Genomic DNA, 21,629 nt, shown 5'->3' with positions numbered 1-21,629 from the left:
ACCATAAGTGTTATGTCATGTAGGATTCCAGCATTTAGTTGAACATTTTCATAAAATTTCAATACTAAAGTAATTGATTGAAAATTATAGCACATAAGTGAACATTTTTAGAAGCTGCGTTAGCTAAGTAGTCCAAAGAAAAGTTATGTGATGCTTAAATGAGCATTGTACGAAAGGTTATGGTACTTGTGATGTTCTTATCCCAAACTTTTAATAAATAAAGTCATGTAATTTTTTAACTGGAATTTCTTGTCAGAGTATTTAAATGATCGTTTTTTTTTCTCTAATTTAGCAATTTAGTGAGCCGGCAAAAATATGTTGTACTAAAATGAGTGCAGTACGAAAATTTTTGCACTTCTAGTGTCCTTATTACAAATTTACACATAGGGAAGGACCTTGGGTGATATTTGATTATTATTTGGCTATTAGGGATGGCATCCTAATTCCGATCCAGAGGTAACAATAGGGTCAGGGCATGAGTTAGGTTTCCCAATATCTCCATTAAGTATTTTCATGAGGCTTTTATAATGCAACTCGGTTTGTTGATTGGAAGACCATTAAGAGCAGATTTTACTATAGTTCTAGCTATTAAAGGGAAGTATGTTTGTCTTTGTGTTGCGGTTGACTTAATACATCCTTTAACGCGTTTCATTTTTCTTGAAAGAAAACTTGGACGTATGAACTATGAGAGTATACATGCAATTTGTTTCAAATGTGATCATTATGACCACGGATCAGATGACTCTAGGTCTAAAGGGGGTAGAATGGCAGAAGCCTAATTTTATTTTGGGAACAGTAACTTTTGCCTAATTCTCCTGCAGTGAATATAACAAAACAATTGATAGTTCAAAAGTAGCCCATATATAAGTTTGGCCTGTGGATGGTTGTGCGAAAAACCTGAAGGGGCTGAAGACAACAAGCAAAAGAAGCATCGGCTGATAGTCGAAAAAAAGGTGGACATATAGAGCCTGCATGTTTTATTCCTCAAAAGTGTTTTTGGAATACTTTTTGTTTTTTTGTTCTCGGGAACAAAAAAAAGAACAGAAACGCGTTTGGTTACGTTTCTGTTCTTTTGTTCTCAAAATACAAAAAGAATAAAAAAGAAACAAAAAAACTTACTTCTTGTTCCATAAACAATTTTGAAGAAACGTTTCTTCTTCTCTCTCTTCTTCTTTTCTTCTTCTTTTTTTTCTTCTTTTTCTTTCTCCAGTCACCGGCCTCAGCCATGGCGGCGACCGGCCCGTCGAGGGTCGGCGACCTCACCGGAGCCTCGCCGGCCGAAAAATAAAAAATAAAAAGAAAGGAAAAATGAAAAATAAAATAAAAATATTAAAAAATAAAAGAAACAAAAAAAAAGAATAAAATTTACCAAACGTATTTCTGTTCATTTTTTTTATTTCCGAAACAAGTTTACCAAACGTATTTTTATTTAAAATTGTTCTCCGGAACAGAAACATTGTTTTTATTTCTGTTCCGAGAACAGAAAAAGAACAGAAATAAAAATATGCGCGCCCATAATTGCTTCGAGGTCTTGCTCTTCAGTGTTACGTCGATCAGATTTATATTAGGATTTGAACGGTCTACCTCAACAAGAAATACATATTTCATCGGTTGAAAACGTCGTCATAATCAAAAATAAAAAGAAGGTAAAATTGTTGATTTGATTATGAGGGCTTTTTCACAGAAAACGAGAGTTTGGGACTATCTCAGCCTCGCGAGCAAATAACCAAAGTTTTGCTATGCCTTCCTCCTAAAGATAGTAATGGGGTCTTCGAACAAATTCCTTCCACTCAAGATGACTTATCCACATTGACATTTAATTCTTTAAAATCATACCTGGACAACATGATCCTTCCCCTTGTGCATCTCTTTAGTAAAGAGCTTTCTTCAAGTCAAAATGCGTCTTTGGTTTCGGAGAATGTCCTACAAGCACCACCAGAACCACCTGCTGATATTGGTAGGTCGGGGGAGATCATCAACTGTGTCGGAGGTTCCAAATTTCTCTTGAGGAGACAACTCATCTGATGCCTAATGAGGATATTGATATGGTATATCCTATGATGCTATATGGCTCTGTTTAGTTACCCTACTCTCATTCAAACTTTTTATTTAATGTGGCTGTTAATGTGGAATTGCCAGTTCGGAGGGTGAAAAGTTTTTAGTAACGGCTTAGGACTTGATTCGGTTGCATAGAATTCAAGTGATTATAATTGTTGAACCGAGACTAAGTGGAGATCAAGCTTTTGAAATAATCAAGAAACTTCGCTTTCCTAATCATACTCGAGCAAAGCCACAAGGCTTTTCAAGAGGAATATCACAATTGAGGGATTATCTTGAATAGAGCTGCTACAATGACAGAATCTTGGATGGTCACTAGTGATATTAACAGCATTGCGTTTCTGTACGAAAAGAAAGGATTGCACCAGTCAATGCTATGAACTGGAACAGGTTTAGAGAGTGGATTAACAGACGACGTCTAATTGATCTTCGTTGGGTGGAAATGAAATTTACATGGTGTGGGCCTAAGTGGCATTAGATATAACTGGGTATTCGTGTGACTTGACAGAGCATTGTGTAATCTTTCTTGGCGTTTGTTATTTGTTAATGCGATAGTTTGAGTACTTCAAGAGTAAAATCTGGCTATAATCCTCTCTTGATTGCTCTATACCGCGAGATGACACTTAAGGTAAATCAGCATTTTCGTTTTGAAGCAGCTTGGTCAACTCTGAGTTTGATCGACCTAATGGGAATAATGAGTTGCCGATTCATGTCGTTCCGTCCCATTTCAAAACAATTTCAAGGAGTGAAATCAGAATGTCTTTTGGAAACATTTCAAAAATAAAGAGAATTTACTGGCCAGATTAGGAGGCATCCAAAAGACACTCGAGAATGGTACAAATCCTTTTTTGTTGAAATTTGAAACAAAATTACAAAAAGAGTTGGTTGATGTCTTAGTTGATGAAGAAATCCACTGATATTAAAAATCTAGACATCAATGGCTGTAATTCGACGACAAAAATATGAAGTCTTTTCATGCTACAGCAATCATCCATCATCAGAAAAATAAAATTAATGCTCTAAAGATTAATCATTCATTGAAGATGACCCAACCGAATCGCGATTCCGCAGTCTAACGGTTTTTAAGTTTCGAGTTTTTCGCAAGCTCCAAATATGGCTAAGCAAGTTGACAAAGAAGAGGTCCGCAACCGTTGGATATGGGACCTTAAAATGTGTATGGACCAGGTGGTTTCCGAGCAGTTTTCTTTTAACATTGATGGAATTCAGTTGGTAATTCAATTGTTAATTTTATTGTTGAGGAATGGTCCAGGAATTATAACTAGGCTGAGATTAATTCTGTTAGTACTGATCCCAAATATTAAACAACCAGGATCTATTTGCAACTTCAGATCAATTAGGGGTAAGTACACTATCAATGCCAAAAGTTATGTACAACGCTCACTTTGGTGCCAAAAGTTTTTGTCGAATCATTTAAGTGTCAAAAAGTTTTAAAAACGATTATTTTAGTGCCAACTCCGATCTAGTTGACCAGAAATCCAACGTAACACATTTTTCTTAATTTTTGAAGCTGATGTGGCTCGCCGGAGAGTACGGTCACCATTTAAACAACAAAACGATGCCGTTTGGTGTCTCTCCACCAATTCAAAACCTAAATCTCCAACCAGTCGCCGTCCTCGACGGCCCTTGCGCTCAGCAGTCGTGGCTCCGACCCCAACCCCGACCCCGACGACGGCCATTAGGCGGCCAAGTCGAAGGCCGTGATCTGGCAGGTGCTCAGGGAGGCTGTCGACGAGTGTGCCGCCCCCAATGTCTCCCTCTCCATCTCTGATCTCCTCGATGAGTGCCTGGCCTGCGTCTTCCAATACCTAGGCTCCGATGACTGGGGTTGGTGCTCCCTTGTGTGCCGTCGCTAGCTCGCAATCGAAGGCCAGAGCTGCCAGAAACTTGCCCTTCACGCCCACTCGGAGCTGCTGGACGCGGTCCGATGCTGTTCGCACGAGTTCGACTTGGTCACGAAGCTCATGCAGAAAGCATGAGTTTGACTCGGCGCAAGTTGTTGGGCATCAGCAACGACATGCTCGTGCTGATCTTGCTCAAGTGTAGGAACCTCACGCGCCTCAAGCTGCGGCCGAGCGAGCTAGGTCAGCAATTGAGTGACGGTGGTCGAGCAAGCTAGGTTGGTGGCCAATGAGGATCGGAACCCTAATTTCAATCTCAAAAAAAAAAAAAAAAAAAAATCTCAAAATGAGTTGTGCAGCGTCGTTTTTGTGAGGCCATCCACTTAGGACAACAAAACAATGTCGTTTTCTTAAGGAGGACGGAAAACGACGTCTTTTAAAAGCTATGTCATTTTTTTTTTAAATATAAAAGCCACATAATCATTTTGGCTGGAATCTCTCGTCGGTGGCACCAAAGTGATCGTTTTTTTTTTTTTCTAATTTGGTACTTAAGTAATTAGACAGAAACTTTTGCCACCAAAATGAGCGCTGTACACAACTTTTGGCGATAATGTACTTACCCCAACCAATTAGTCAGCATAAATTTGCTGAAAAATTCTCAACCAAGTGATTGTGAATAGACCTTAGGAAGTGCATACGCAATGGCATACGCAACTCGCCTTGCCTAATTAAACTAGTATTGTTCCTCTTAGACATATTCAGGACAATTTTATTATCGTACGAGAGGCAACTCACTCGATGAGCAAACATTAAGAGAACTGGGGGGTATATGATCCTCAAAATTGACCTTGACAAGGTGTATGAACGACTTAAATGATCCTTCGTTAGGGAAGCTCTTCACCTGTCAAGTGTCCCCGGTTCTATTATTATGAATCGTATCACATCATCATCCTTGCAAGTTTTATGGAACGGCGAGACTATAAAGAAATTCTTTACAAGTAAGGGAATATCTCAAGATGACCCTCTTTTACCATACATCTTTGTGTTATGCATGGAAAGCTTATCTCACCATAGAAGTTTGTTGCAAGTGAAAGAGACCTAAACATATTAGAACTTCCAAATATCTTGATTGTTTGGCTAGCCACTCATAAGCGTATGAGAACTTTACATATTTTGATCGTCTGGCTAGCCAAATATGTACATATTTGGAAATGATAGTGACTTCAATGTATTAGAACTTTCCTTTGGCTCATCGCTCATAACCATTTGTTGAGTAATGAATTAAGATGTCTCACAACTTGGGAGGAAATCCATATTACTTGAGATTTGAGTCTCATATGTGGAAACAACTTTACATGTTCTAAGGGATTTTCCAATTATTCGAACTATATGGCTTTGTCCCACAACAATATTTGGGAGAATTATTCTTAATGAATTTGTTATAATGGTCGAAACCAAATCTTGCCGGTAAAAGGGTGATTGACAATGGAGAAACAAATAACTTTTCCATAGTAACTTTGTTTTCCCTTCAAATTTGATACAAATAATTGATTCATACACAAAGGAAATCATCAAAGCTTCATTTGTGAATAACCCGACATTAAGTGGATTTAACTAATTACTGATGGCGCCTTTATAGGCAACTCAAGACTTGTTAGAGTCGGGGTTTTATTAGAAACGAAGGGTAGCTTGGTTGTTTCGCTGCATTCATAAGAATATATTCGTTGACATGAGCAGAAACATGGACTTTGTGATTGTAACTCAATTTTGCAAAATAACTTGGTTCTTATAAGATCATCATTAAGATTGACTCTAAAGCCATTATTGAATTGTTAGTCCATAGCTTATGATCGATAATGCTAGCCATGCTTTGCTTAAAGATAATATAAGACTACCACACTTTCACTTCAAGTTAAAAGTATAACATAACTTTCAAGAATGAAATTGCTTTGTTGACTGGCTCCTAACTTGGAATTGATAAGCTATTGGAAAACAAATTCTTTTGATTACCTTTTAGAAATTTATTTCATCTTTTATTTGATGATAAAATAAGAATAAAAACCCACCCCGCGGTGGACGAGATGGTTCGCGCCTCACCCCTCAACCGGAAGGGAAGGGGTTCGAAACTTCTCACCCCCATTGCGCGACTCACCTACGGCCAGTGGGAAGTGGGTCATCGTTTTACGGCGGTGGCGGTTCTCGGGTCAAAAAAAAAAAAAAAAAAGGATAATAAATTGACAATGTTAATTTTTTTTTTTTTTATGACTCAGGAATCGTCGTACAACCAGCAGCCGATGACGTAAACCCGGGGCGACCCACCTCCCACGGACCGCAATTTAGTTGCACAAGCGAACGTGGGATTTGAACCCGCTCCCTTTCGGTAGAGGGATTGAGCGTAAATCACACGACTACCAATTGGGCGGGTGACAATGTTAATTTTTGTATATGGTTTTTGCCTTTTCAAACTAAAAAAAAAAAAAAAAAAAACATATGAATGAATGGACAAATAGATATCTTATGATCTAGCTTATTTTGAAAACAATTATTGTAGTTATAGCATTCGCATGCTAAAGTAAAGCTTATTTCATGACATTAATTAAATGCAGTTTATATGACCACATTTCACTTAATTAAGATCAAATTTAATGGTGATATTAATTATAGAATTAAAATATAAACAGAAAAGTAAAGCAAATTGAAAACACATCTTACTACCGAAAAGTTCATTTGTAAACTAAAATAGTGTTTATTCAATCAAAGTATATAACTAAAGAAATTCCCTTGAAAATGGTTGAATCACTGAATAGTATATGAACTTATTTAATAAGAACTTCTTTCTTTTATTAATTTACGTAGCTTTATTTCATATTTCTGAAATTTATATAATTGAAAATATAGCTTATTTTCGTGAAAACAAACAACATTTAACTAGAATAAAACAAAAGCACGAAAAGGACACGTAATGACCATGTATTTGTTTGCTGGCATTAATTTCACCTATGATAAACTCGAGATTCAATGTTTTCATTTCATTAATAAAATTTTATGGATAATATTAAATATTTTCATGCAATTTTTAGTTATTGAATTGAACATCTATAAAAAAAAAATCTAAAAATCATATTAAATAAATTAAAATTTTAGGGACAACATTACACATTAAACTAAAGTTTAGAAATCATAATGCACGTTTGGCCAAAATTCAAGGACCATCTATGTTATTTACCCTTGAAATAAAGTTGCTGTAGTTCGCATGGGTGGGCAAAGAAGAAGAAAGATCCTAACCACCTAAAGGCTGGACCAAATAGTTTTTGTGTTGGATAATTGATTGCATGTTTTGCCCATTCAAGTTGATTTTTAATGTATAAAAAAAAGGAAGAAGAAAGATCCTAAATTCCTAACTAATTACTAGTTTTTGTGTTGGATGTAACATACTAATATTATTGGTTCATTGACTCTAATTGGAAGTGTTTTTGGTGACATGATTCCGTTGTGTAATTCTTTGAAGCTCGATGGAACTGGTTCCATGGACCCACTACGAGTTGGACAATATCGGTGGTCCAATTCCAAAGTGGATCAATGGAATCAATAAATGATTCTAGGTTCCAAATTTTCTAAATCAATTCTTAGTGAGTGGTTTCCAATTTTAAGGGAGAAGCCGTCTATCCCAACCATGCTCACTTCTAGCAATCGAAAGGTATTTTGTAGCAAGGCCTACTACTTTGGGGACTTTGAGAAATTTTCACTATTTCAGGGGTATATCCGAAAATATTTCCCAACAAAAATGCAGTTTTTTTGATGAACTTCGCCGCCGCGTCTCTTCTGCCATGACTTGCTTGGAGACTTTAGGGTTTTAGAAAGAGAGTTTGAGAGAGAGAGAGAGAGAGAATGTGGAGATCAGGGCTGAGGTTGTCTCTCCGCCGGCTGCGGCGGAGCTCGCATCCGCTCGGAATGTCTCCGGCGGCTCCGCCCGAAGCATCGACACCCGCTCGCCTGTGCCCCCCCGTCTTCCTCCCCGGAGCTCCCTTGAACTTGAACTGGAGTACCAGATCCGTCTCCCACCAATCCTTCGATTCCGGCGAGGCGAGCGGGTTCGACGACGAGGCGCCGCGCTTCGACGCGAATGCCGACGGCCAGGTGACGGGTGGCTTGGCAGCTGAAGGAGAAGAAGCCGCCGCCGCCGGCGACGGCGGCGACGGCGGCAATGGAGGCGTGGAGGAGGAGGAGGAGGTTGACGAGATCGTCCCTGAGCAGCTGGAGGGCGTGCTGTCTCTCTTGCAGAGCACCGCCGACGGTTCCTTGGAGTCGACCCTCGATGGGATGCGCATGACTCTGCATCCGCAGTTCGTCATCAGAGTGCTGGAGACCCCGCTCCTCGTGGGCGACAATGTCCTTCGCTTCTTCAGGTGGGCTTCTTCCAAGCATTCCGATTTCGAGGCGACCGCCCCTGTTCTCCGAGCTCTCGTCCGGTGCGTTTGCAGCGGTGGGGATTTGAGGCGGAGAGATGTGTATTCGTTGTGGGATTTGATCAAGGAGGTCGGGGAAAAGGGGAATGGCGCGTTGGACGCCGCTGTTCTCAACCCTTTGATAGCTTCTCTTTCGAGGTTGGGTAAAGGGAAGGCTGCGCTCGAGGTGCTTGACAGGTTTGATGAATTCGGATGCGTCCCCGACGAGATGTCTTATTATTTTGCTGTAGAAGCGCTCTGTAGGCGCTCGATGAATGACCTAGCTTGGTCCGTGTGCGAAAGGATGATTAATGCAGGACGCTTGCCCGACGGCAATAAAGTCGGGAAGATCATATCTTGGCTTTGCAGGGGGAAGAAAGCCGAAGGTGCCTACTCAGTTTATTTAGCCGCAAAGGACGGCAACTCCCCCCCTCAATCCAGTATAAACTTTTTGATTACTTCGTTGTGTCGAGAGGATCAGACTGTGAAATTAGGCTTGGAGTTGCTGGGTGACTTAAAAGGGGAGGCGCGAAAATATGCTATCAAGCCATTTTCTGCTGTCGTTCACGGTCTTTGTAGGAGTGGAGATCTCAATGGGGCAAAGAATTGCTCAATAAGATGATTGCTGAAGGACCAGCTCCAGGAAATGCGGTTTTTAACTATGTGATTAGTAGTTATTCCAAGGCCAAGGAGATGGGATTAGCTAGGGAGTTGGTAAAATTGATGGAGGCTCGGGGATTGAAACCGGATGTGTATACTTATACTGTCATCATTAGTGGTTATGCAAACAGTGGTGAGATGGATCAGGCCAGGGAAGTCCTGTTGGAAGCCCAAAAGAAGCACTCTAAGCTGACACCAGTGACTTACCATACACTCATCCGTGGCTATTGCAAACTTGAAGAATTCGACAAGGCCCTCGAATTACTTAGTGAGATGAAGAATCATGGAGTGCAGCCTAATGTTGATGAATATAATAAAATGATTCAGTCGCTTTGCTTGAAGGCGTTGGATTGGGAGAAGGCAGAGAAATTGTTGGGAGAAATGAAAGAGAGAGGACTATATCTTAATGGAATCACGCGGGGGCTCATAAAAGCCGTCAAAGGATTGGAAAGCGAAGCGATGGACACCGCAGAACTAACAGCTGTTCCTTAAACTACTGGTACTAGCTGGCCGGTCAAGCCCGACATGCCTTGGACATCCTTCCGAGGTTATCAACAACAAATGGGATGTTTGGCTGAACCCTTTGTTCAACAGTCTTTTTTTTCTGAGTCTATCAACAACCGATGGGACTTTTGGCTGAAACCATCGTGCAACATAGTATCGGCGCTTTTCTTTCTTTGGCTTAGATACATGATGTTACAGGTCAGGAGATGGTGACAAGTTTAACTCAGATCAATTCTACTTAAGAGAGACATGTATCGAGCTTTTGTGTCTCCGCTTCACCCAGAAGAATGAGAAGTTTTGAGAGAGCATGTATTGCGTCTGCTTTTAGTCACAATTTTTCCTTTCTACAACGTCATCCGGCAAAACAACCAATAACAATTCAAAGGACAATTTGAGGTGTAGTGATTTGTACACGTTACTTTCTGTTTACTTAAAAAGTAAAACTAGTTTACTGATTTTGTGCCAGTTGCTAAAAAGAAACGAATTTTGTTTTACTGCAGCATCAAGTTTCACTTGCTATTTAGAGATGAGGAGCTGGATTATAGTTGATGATTCTTTTGAATGTAGTTGGTACAGATACTTCCTGTACAAAAGTAGATCTTCATATATAATGAACTCTTTGTATATATGCTGCATGTTTGTTTAACGTCTTTTGGAGACGAGGGGAGGTAACTTTTTCTCTTCCATACCCATACTTTCTGAATTCTCTCATTCATCAAGGGAACCTTTTCTTAGTTAGGGAAATGATTTTCTGGTAGTTTGGAATGGAGGAGAGGTTCTTGGTCCATACCCATCTCTGCCAAAGGGAGAACACTGGCACAACCATTTTGAGCTTTTCAGCTTGTTCGCGTTTGCTACATATATGTCCGTATCCTCTGTTGCGTTTGCTGCTGACTCGGGTATTGTCTCTTAGGTTATTTTGAAAGACCTTAATTCTATAAGCTGCGATTAATAGACAACCATACACAACATAAGGACATTCGACCAGTCGTTGATTTTGTCCTCAGGCGAATCACGGTGAATTGGAATAGGGCGCGAGGCATTCCTGCTCCTCGCCATGACGTGACTGTTGGGCGAGAGTTCGGGTAAAAAGTTACACAGCATATCAAAATCCTTGTTAAATTTTCGTAGATAAGACATTATTGGGATATCTCCAATTTCCATAAGCTAGTAGTTGGGACTTTTCTCAGCAGAAGCGGCGACTCATCAAAACATTTTCGCTGCATTAGCTATTTCGATGCTGGAAACATCATAAGTTTTGTTGAACACACCAAAGAGTAAACTTTCAAACAGGCGCCGGTTTGTGCCGTTTAGTTTGCAAATATCTACTTTCGTGTATGATCATCGCCAACCTATGCAGAGATCCATGATAACTGCATTTTGGTCATTCTTGCTATTTATACAAATGTCCTACCCAAAGGAAACTTTGCATCTTTGAGTCTAATGCATCGATGCATATCCATCGTAGTCACAACGTACAGAAGATGTAAGGCTCACGCATTCTTCTGGCTCAGAAACCAGTAAATTGAGAAAATGACTTTCAACAAATAACTCAAACAACTAGCCCAAGTGTGATTGGTAGGCATACACTACTGGATCCAACTTCCAGAGTTAAAATTCTTACGGGTTAAAGGAAAAAATGAAGCACAAATAATATGTTGGCTTAATAGACTGAACGACAACCTTCAGGAATAGAGCACAATGAACCTTCGTTTCCATGTCTGAAAAATTCACACTCGCTTAAAGCTTTAAATAACTCAAGAGGAGATGTACGTATGTAACAAAATGGAGAAACTTATTCATGGATAAGTTTCAGAAGCACAATGAACCTTCGTTTCCAGCCACTTGATATGAAATTTAATTTACCTCAAGAAACTGGCTTATCTTCCAGAAGCACTGGTGGTTTTGTTTGTGCTTGACACCACCCTATGAAGCCATGGTGAAGCCGGTGGCAACTACACCTCAAGATCCAATGTCCAACCCAGTAACTGCCTCCATTAATAGCTTATGCTGGCCTCTAAATACAAAACAAGTTTTGTACAGATTGAGAAAGAAAACAAACTAAGTTTTGGTGGAAGGTGGCAATGCTTGTGAACCAGAGTGCTATAAGACGTAAGACGTCAGCTTGTAGCAATTCACCCAGTCAACCATGCATGAGCTTATGCTCCTCTACCACCTGTCATTTCATGGACTATGTAAATTCCGAAAGTGGTCAACCATGTCATAGGAATCACTAAGTCGTTGGAGATCAGATCGGTGAAGGAGATTAATTTGTGCTTGCTTGGGATCCAAAGATATAAGGTCAACTTGTTTCCCTTTGGATGAAAAGCAGTGCCGAACGCGAATACGGTGATTCCGTGTCTCAGTCATGTAGCTGCTACTCACTCTCACCTCTAATACAACTTCCTTGTCTCTGTTGTCCTCACACCAACTGTTCTGAGGGACACCATCAACAAACTCCTCCAAGGTCTGGAACTTTTCATGATGAACTGATACCTCAGTGGTATGCTCAGGTTCAATAATGCCAGAAACAGGGCAAACCTGGTTTAATGAAAATACCAAAAATTAAATTAGCCAACTCCGCCTCCCATTAACTTAAATGATTTAACAAAAGGCTGCCAACAACCAACAGAGATGATAAAACTCTTGGAAAAAATATCTGCATGACATCCCATTAGTCAACAACTTCTAAATGTAAGATGTCACAGTCGACCACTGCAGAGCATTGCATTCATCTAAATAATAATTTTTCTTATCCTTCTCCTCAAAGTGCCACTGAACCTAACCAGCAATTATAAAAGATTTTTTAAAGAGCTAAATCTTCCAACCTAGTCTACAAGTTAAGTCAATCAAAGCCAAATCAATTAGAGGGCCCACCCACCTTATGAGTCCCAACAATATACTAGATAATCTACCACATCTTCAGAAGATCAACTACCATTAACAGTTTCAAGATCAGCTCCCAGGCTCGATTTGTTCTTTTACTGATGTCTTCATATTAATGAATAAAAGTCAAATTCCTCAATGAACATTTAAAACCATAAGATCAAACAAATACAAAGCCAGAGTCTTACCCTAAGCCATTGCGGAAAGCCGAAGGAACCTCTTGGGTGATGGTTTAATGCCTGTCCATCGTCTTTGATCATAGAGACACCTTGGCAAATTATTTGAAATAAAGCATCATGCTTCCCAGATTTATTTGTAATTCGCAAAATAGACGTGTCCTGATTTTGAAGGATTATGTTGTTGGTGCTGACAATGGTTTCTGGAATCATAAGTAACCCTTTGAGCATAGACTTAACTCTCTCATTTTGGGCAACAACTTCACCAAATTCTTGCCTTCGCACTGACTCATCGACTCGAGCTATGTCCACATTAAACATACAACGAACTGGTTTGTGATCACTGTCTGTCACATCCATGCAAGACTCATATCTGCAATTGTAACATTGCAAAACCACAGCAGTTATGCATAGTCAGATCTATGAAAATAAGCCTGAATCAACTTCCGCTGACTTCTTGAAAGAACATGCATCCAAGAGATTAGAGAGTTTTGATGTATGCTTAGGAAAAAAAAGAAAAGAGGGAGAAAGAGAGAAGAAAAAGAGAAGGGGGGGGGGGGGAGATGGAATCAATGGCTACAGGTGCTTGAGTTAATGCTACTTATAGAAATCCTGTCATGTATTTATGAGAAACCAAATTCTATTGAAATATAGTTGGGACCTGTCAAGATTAGCCGAGGTTTACATGGAAGACCAATGCTTGCATGTACCATGTTAAACCGAATGCTCACGCACACTAAAAGGTCATGATAAGCAAATGCAACATGCCTCCAACAGGTTGTCATGTTGGGAGGCCTTTTAACAGAATAGCATTGCACACCATAATACTAAAACTTACCGTACTATTGAAGAGACTACAGGACACTTTAAACTGCATTCGGAATCTGGAGCTGAGCGGCTATCACGGTACAAAATTCTGTCACACCATGCAGGAATGCGCTTCTTTTCACCAGAATCATACCCTGGAGCAAACAGAAAGTTTAATGCTCAAGAACTTCAACATCATTAGCCAGAGGAACTTTACAAGAGCAACCACAAAGAGGATCCTGGTTTACTAGGGGACAGTAAGATATTTCTTTCATTGGCTACATATACCAGCAATGACACACCACATGGTAAATCAACAGCTGATACAAAATTCACATTGAGAAACTACCTGCTAATCCAGCCTGGTGCCGTTCAAACTTGTACGTAGGAGGAAATTTAACAACTGCTTCACGCATTCCTTGGAAAACATTACCAGCTGCCATCTCTATTCGGAGCTGATCCTTCTCCCTAAGCCAATCAAAAGATCTCTGAGAAACAAAATCTCTCGCTTCATCAAATGTTATATCATCAAGCCGGTAATTGAAATCGCCCAAAAATATGACCAGGTCTGCCTCAGACAACTCCGGCATTACTTCAGCTGACTGGGAGAATAAATACTTATCAGTACCAACCAGAACATCATAGGTCATTACGTAACTAGATCATATAAAAATGATACCAGTGTTGAGATTTTATACCTACATTTGTTCCACGGAGCATTTGGACAGCAGAAGATGCACCGACTGCAACAGAAAGGATCAATGGCAAGCCATTTCTGTAAGCAAGCCCACATACACACACCGTGAAGGCAAGTTTACAACACAATAACAGGTTTGATGGTATACCAGCTACCACATTGGAAAACGTAGATGCTCTGGTGAAGGTCATACTCCTATAGACATGATCGAAATCACCATTCCGACGAGCAACCGCTTCAGCATGTGCAGCGAAGTGACAATTCACAAAGCACATGATTCGATCATACACTCTAATCCTCAAACCAACAGCTCCCTGTTTGTATTTCAACCATGTTAACAACAATAATCCAAAATTAAGGAAGAAGAGGAGAGGTTTTCTTCGTTTCTTATTTTTTATTTTTATTATTTTTATTTTGGGGTTGGGTGGGTTTTCCTTTTTAATTTTTTTTTTGGGGGGGAGGGGGTTGGGGATGGCAAGGTAGAGAGCATTTAAAAGTGAACATGTCAACTGACAGGCGTATCTTCTCAGAGCACAAATGCAAGCTAAAAATCTATTAACCAAAAAGTGACCAAAGAAATAATTCAACCTTTTCAACAAGTCGACCATTGACAAAAATGGTCGAAGCTTTTTTGACGAAGATGCTGCACCAGTTCACTACCATGAAGAGAGCAAGACAGGCAAGAAAAGGAGAAAAAGCACGAAGTTCACCATTTACAGAGCTTGACCAGTGAGTAACGGCATAGCATATACTCTTTACTGTTAGGCACAGATTATTCACATGGAATGCAGCATCTACTTACTGGGCTTATCTCACCCCTCAAACTGAATTCTGTATCCTAGTCTATAAACACCTTAATCCTACCATATCCCATCCAAACGTAACGAACGGCATCTATTGTCCTATCGTGTCCTAAATAAAAATCACCATCCAAAGAATAAGATTTACCCTTCTTAAGAATAACAGAGAAGTGAAGTCATCAGTCAGTCAGAGATTAAACATACAAGAAATAGTCACAAAAAAGACAAAGTGAGAACTAAAGGCAAAGCTCCTCCATGAAAGTTCATTGTATAATGAGATTACTACAATGAAACATTCTCAAAGCAATAAGCAACAAGAACCAGCCAAAAGTGTATACCTTGTTTCCAATTGCACGCCCAAAGCCACAAGGAACTGCTGCAGCATCAACATCTCCAGCATGAGGTTTTAGAGTATTTCTGACCCTGACAGACACTTTACACGTCGGAGAAGAGACTTGCCATTATATGACAAAAGGAAAATGCAATTGCTTACATATGTAGTATATGGTTAACTTAGACAACTTCCTTGAATACTAAGTTTTGATGAAAATGCAGACATCCCTACCACTTAATATTGTGTCTTGCCCCTGGTAAAAATAATATGGGCCTACATATCGCTGATTAATTTTGAGGCGGTTTATAGAAATGAGCTTAAATGCAGGAGTTTTTAATACACAATAGCAACTCAGTTAAACATACATTTTGATTTCTTCATATCATAAAGGGTCTTTGCCAATATGAAGGGACAGGGAACATTCCATATCAAGTGGGATCAGAGGAAAAGAGAAAAGAACTGACCACACAGCAATGAGCAAGCCAGCTAATTGCCTAGAGCCCATACGTTCAAAGGTTGACCCCTCATCCAATGTTTTGCCAATCATATCCAGCCACCATTGTCCAACTGAACTACCCTCAAGCCCCACCTATAAATGAAATAACAAATTAGTTGATGCAGGATATATGATGTAATTCTCCTGATTCTATTTCATTCTGGAAACATTATCACCGCTGCATAGGGTGTCAAATATACTGCACAGAGTCTTATCAGATTTTCATTGAATTTAGTGAGAGTTGCAAATTACAGTGGGAGAGCAGGATAGAAGAAACACCTAGTGATTTCTCTGACTCACATTTGAGAAGAGTGGAATAGGAGAAGATTTTGAATGCCCATAAAGTCAGACGGTTGATTTAAAAGAGAAAGATGCACTCTCCTTGAGGATTAATTGCTTGGGCAGGGAACATTGGATATCATAAACGACATGTTTATTCAGAATGATAGGGGAAAAAAGTCATTTTCTTTTCCAGTTTCCAGTAACAGACACTAAGAAGCAGCGAACAGTCCCATGTGAATGATTAACAAAAGAAGTGACTTACTGTTTCTTTGGCTGCAGACACAGCAAGAAAACCAGCGCCCATTTCAACTTCTTGCAGCCCAACAACAACGATACTTGCACCAGAGGCCGCAGAGCCCAGCCATGATATGAGAGACTCTCTAGAAGCTCTTTCTTGTCCAACATTCCATGTTCCAGCCAATATTTTTATGTTTGCTATCCTAGTGTACAGAAACTCTTTGCCAGCCAATTCTGAACGTAGTATGCTGTCAATACGTCCAGGAGATGTAATGCTCCAACCACGTATACCTCCATGTTTAGCCAAGCTGAAGACATATCCAGCCCCTACAGCTAATTTTAGAACAGCACTGCTGTGGGCCACCCATTCTCCAAGCAGATTACCCTCAAGGTCTAGTACATTTATAAAACCACTTGCATAACCAACCCATATGCGAAGTCCAAATGTACAAAGACATTGCACAGGGAAAGAGTGGTGCTGGAAATCTTGCAGACGATTTCCCTTTCCATCCCATTGTATCAGTAAGCCACTCGCACACCCAGTCCAAACCTTCCCATCTATTGTTGTAACAAGTGCTTCCATTTTCCTAGATTCATCTCCAAATGCCCCTTTTGTTGCCACTCGACGAACAGCATCAGCAGCTCCTAATATAACATTGCGAGACCGCTGAAAAAAACCAAAGGAGTTCTGTGGTTTTTCCTTTCTTGGACTAGAAAAATATTCCACTGAATAATCCTGCGGTGTTGAGATGTCACCTCGGTTCTCTACCTGTGCATCTACACTATAAACTTTCAATAACTCCCTCGTACGAGCATCCCTACACAAAGGAATTATTCCAAAAAACAAAACTTAGATTTCAAATTTGAAAATCTGCAAGCTTTATGATTAAGAAAGGGGAGACCAAGAGCTGCTATGGTAAACATTTTGCAGATAGTCAATCAGATGGAAGGGGGAAAAGTGGGAAAAAGAAGAACAAAAATTTAAAGGATGACCACGGAGAGACCCATAGCTAGGTTGATGAGAGGATGCAAAAGATCTCCTAAGCAGGTATTCTCCTAATAAGGAAAACAGGTCTGTTGAAATAAAGCATATAAAATTACATGTGCTAAAAGTAACACGTCTCAAGTGCATGAATTCAATAGCTTCATTTGCAAAAGCTCATTAAAATTTAATTTAGGGATGTTAAAAAATGACTTGACAACGACCGATATACAAGCCTCCATCCTCCCAAATTGTCCTGCCTATCCCCAGATAAGGACTGAGAACAGTTCATCAACATTACCTTTCATATTAAAACATCTGAGACACTGCAAATATATCCATGGTAATATGCAAATTAAAGAATCCATGCTTGAATTTGAATAGTGATGTTTGCTCATTGTCAAATAAAAGTGGAAAATCAGACATCCATTTGGGAGAATTCATGAAAAAATCTAACTAATCGTGAAGAATTGATTGGACAAAAAATAATCTTGGTACAAGTTGGAAGAGCATATCAAGCTATATATAACTCCAATAGCAGTATCAAAAGAACGCACATACCAAAGGGCAAATGACTGATATCCAAAACTCCACACTGTGCCTGCATAATTATCTGAAAATAAGTGCTTAACATCAGCTGCTAAACTGTTACCGAAATTATTTGTGTTAACATAGTTCTGAGGTTCAATATATGATCTGTCCACAATGAAAGCAGCCTTATGTCTTTCTTCCACTGTTAAAGAAAGAGATTTCTCGATAGCTTCCCATGGCCAAATTTTCATAACACCACCCTCTGAACCTGACCACAGATCCCCTGATTTGAAGAGAAACTGACTTAGGTTCAATGAAAGCTAAGAAAATAATGCTCTTGATAATGAAATCACATATCTACAGTTCATTTTTCTCACAAAATAAGGAACCATGTTAATATATCTGAGAAAAAAATTATAGCCACTTCTAAGTTAACCTAGTAACAATAATTCCTACCAGACAATATTTTTCTCAGCAAACAGTTGGACAAATAAGTTTAGTGGGGCAAAAATACCATAACACAAAAGAGCAGAATCCCAGTGGTGCAAGAAGTATTTAAACAGAACATAGATTCAGAGCTGGGAGTAAAAGTTAAGTTTGTACAACCAGGCCTAGAAAAATTTGCCTCAAAAGGTTGAACATTCCAATGCATTAGTGTTGTCAAGTACTTCTATCATATAGTCTCTATCCACTTAGAAAATTCTGCTGGCTCTCACGCAATTATTTCTTGTAATGATAAATAAGATTGCATTAAGGTGCAGAGGGGGTACCACCCTTACAAAAATGGCTTCAGGTTGAAGCAACCCATATACAAATTTATGCACAGAAGACTAATTTTAACATTTCCAACAAACCAGGTGCATCAAATTGAACTTTCCAACTATACCAAAAGTGAAGAGTGTACAACCAACCAATTCTCTAAAAAAGTTCCAAGAGGATTTGACTCCTTGAAATGCCCTTTCGGTCCTCTCTCTCCAAATGAGCCCAAAAAAAAAAAAAAAAAAAAGAGAGAGGAATCATTAGTAATCTGTTTATTTCCAACACACCAACTGAAAGTCCCTCTCCGCACTGTGCCTGAGGTCACCCATTTACTTCTAACATTGCAAAAACTCTTATTGTTCATGGCTACAATTTAAAAGTAAGTAATTCACACTCCATTCTTCAGTCTTGCACAAAAAAAACACCTTATTAGCCAGTATTTTTCCTCTTTTAAAAACTATTCAAAGTACAGATACGTTCCCTAGCAGCTCCCCAAGCAAAAAAAGCAACCCTCAATGAAACTTTGACATATCAGAGAGATTGCCGAATCCCACACAATTATATAAAAAAGAACATGCCTGACAATCCACTAAAGCATCTATCTGGTCCCACACTCTATCACCATTGTCAGTCAAAAAAAAAAAAAAAAAATCGGTATATTAAGCAAATCATCATGACATTCTTCGATGAACAGTTAAAATATTCTCACAGCTGTCAAAGAATAGTGCACTGGACACAACTCAGCCCCGAGTTCATCACAAACACAACCAAATGCAGCCCCACTACCTTATTGAACACAAATTCAGTCCATATCCATCAGGTAAACCCATTCACAATCTACAATCCTGAAATCGAGCAAAGAGTAAACATGCACCATAAACCCTTTACAGACTTAACAGTTCAATTAATTGTAGCAATATCAGCAGGTTCAATTTGGTGTCTGCAGCTGTAACTTGCATACAGCAACTTACAAACCTTTCTGAGAGCCCATGAGAGTACTTGGTAGCAAAAGCACCAATAGACTTCTAGACACAACATACACATCCACATCAATCGTGAACGCAATATAACTAGTAAAAAGAATAGAATTGACATATCAATTATTGCAACTTGACAACGATCTTTCAGATCATTGGCTGCAAAGCTATGAAAGAAGGAAACTAAACAAATTTTCAGACTCCAGGGCAGAAAAAATGGACCCTGTATCAATATCAATTTGGAGACATGCAGCTTATGGATGCTTGTAGATGAAGTTATTTCCATTTCAAAGAGGAAAGAAGCTCTTCAACTATAGAATTCCTCTCAGCCAAAATAATTCACTCCCCTCTAAGACACAAAAGATTGGAAGGGAGACAATGTACGTGATTTCTTGTCTAAGTTTTCTCCATTAGTTGGCTACCCTTGGATTTGTGGATTTGGTCTTTGTAAAATATATAATGAACAACGACGGTCAATGCTCACCAAGCAAAGTTACATGTATCAGCTCCTTTCAGCTGTTCTGCTTTATCTGGTACGAAAGTTCAAAACATCGGGTTCTGAGGTCTTCCCTTATCTGTTGTACCATCCATCTCCATAGAAAGTCAAATTTTCTTTTAGATCATCAAACACTCATCATTGCACAAGTGCAAAACCTAGGATAGTGCAATGGAAGGCTAACATACTGTTACATTGCAGTTAGTACTAGATATGCATTGCAACTGGATCTCCATTACATAAAACCGCATGGTTATGCCTTAACAACATGGTCTCTAATGCACAACCAGAATCTAGAATCATATCAATACGGGTTGAGCAGGAAGAGCTAACCATGAGAAGAGATCACGAGGGAGAGGACGGGCCCTCGATGAGCCAGCCACGAAAGTGTTTCCCTGAAGCGAGTTTTACCACTAGACGCAGCAACAGAAGAAGAAGAAGAACCAAACGACATGCTCCAGCACTTGACCCTCCCGTCCCGGTGACCGCTCCACACCAGCTGGCTTGCCTCGTCGGCCACCAAGCACAAGGTGGGCGACATCAAATCCACCGATTCCCGGTAGGGCACAGTGTCGGGTTCAGCATCGACCCCGTCGCCCCTCCCGGTCGCTGCCGCTGCATAGAGGTCCGCGGCCAAGTCCCAAACCCTGATACTCCTCTCGCCGCCGGCCCACAGCTGAGAACGTGTGGCCACGAGAGCCCCCAGGGAACACCCGATCTGGGTCTCCCTCAGGGGGTGCGGCCTCACCTCCACGCACGGCGGCCGCCCGGGATGGACCGCCGCCCGGGCCGGCAGCTTGAAGACGCCCGCGCCCCCTCCCCGGGCCACGAACTCCGGCAGCGCCGCCGCCGCCGCCGCCGCCGCCGCCGAGCTCCTCGAATCTCGCTCGCCGCCCGCGGGAGGCGCCGCGTCGGACGCGGACGAGGTGGAGAGCTTGCGATCCAAGAACTGGAGCATGTAATCGAGGCGCCGCGTGGTGGAGGCGATGTCGTCGCCGGCATCCTCCTCCTCGCCGCCGGCGCCGGCATCCTCCTCATCCGACGAGGAAGAGGACTCGAAGCGGGTAGTGAAGAGGGGCCGAGGCGGGGGAGGGCTGGCGGAGCTGGGGCCGGTGAGGAGGTCGAAATCGTAATTGTCGCCCATTCCTCCGCCCTCGCGAGGCGGAGGTTGAGAGAGAATCGCGGGGAAGGACGACGGCGAGGATCGGATCGGACAGGACAGCGCGCGAATTCAGGGGGCGGAGACAACGTGCTTATGCCGTCGCCGTCCTTGCGTGATCTCTCCCACCCGACCAAGATAAAATAAAAAGTGGGCTTCCACTTCTATAGTTGACCTTTTATTTATTTATTATTGTTGAGGTAATCACACAATGATACAATTCGCCATGCGAGGTAGAGAAAACGAAAAGAGAATTTGTGATGGGTGTGGTAGCGTTAGACCTGTTAAACGGGTGGGTCGGGTCGGGTTTGGGTCGGGGCCATAAATGGTCCGACCCAAATCGACCCATTTAACCCGTTTACGACCCATTTATTACAACGCAAAATTTTGATCCATACCCGACCCGACCCGTACCCGACCTGCACCCAACTCATTTAACGAAATCTAAAAAGTTTATATATATATTTTTAAAATGATATTGCTA

At 40.7% G+C, this 21,629-nt stretch overlaps 2 protein-coding genes across 2 annotated transcripts; one reads left to right on the top strand and one right to left on the bottom strand.

Annotated features, from left to right (window-relative positions):
• Positions 1–7,732: 7,732 nt before the first annotated feature.
• On the top strand, positions 7,733–10,025 carry LOC104427003 (pentatricopeptide repeat-containing protein At3g02650, mitochondrial). The gene is given in 2 exon segments (XM_010040163.3): positions 7,733–8,964; positions 8,967–10,025. Coding segments are annotated over 2 exon segments (1,707 nt in total). The 5' UTR covers positions 7,733–7,805; the 3' UTR covers positions 9,515–10,025.
• A 1,109-nt stretch (positions 10,026–11,134) lies between these two features.
• Positions 11,135–21,284, bottom strand: LOC104427013 (type II inositol polyphosphate 5-phosphatase 15). The gene is made up of 11 exons (XM_010040171.3): positions 20,320–21,284; positions 17,785–18,037; positions 16,267–17,059; positions 15,691–15,815; positions 15,231–15,315; positions 14,241–14,406; positions 14,098–14,138; positions 13,745–13,997; positions 13,427–13,550; positions 12,601–12,961; positions 11,135–12,067 (listed from the first exon to the last, which is right to left on the bottom strand). Exons 1-11 carry the CDS (start codon positions 21,128–21,130, stop codon positions 11,711–11,713), a joined length of 3,369 nt encoding a protein of 1,122 aa, XP_010038473.2. The 5' UTR covers positions 21,131–21,284; the 3' UTR covers positions 11,135–11,710.
• Positions 21,285–21,629: the final 345 nt, after the last annotated feature.

Source organism: Eucalyptus grandis, chromosome 2 (genome assembly GCF_016545825.1).
Source record: "Eucalyptus grandis isolate ANBG69807.140 chromosome 2, ASM1654582v1, whole genome shotgun sequence".
NCBI lineage: Eukaryota > Viridiplantae > Streptophyta > Magnoliopsida > Myrtales > Myrtaceae > Eucalyptus > Eucalyptus grandis.
This window is presented reverse-complemented; position numbering and strand designations above follow the sequence as displayed.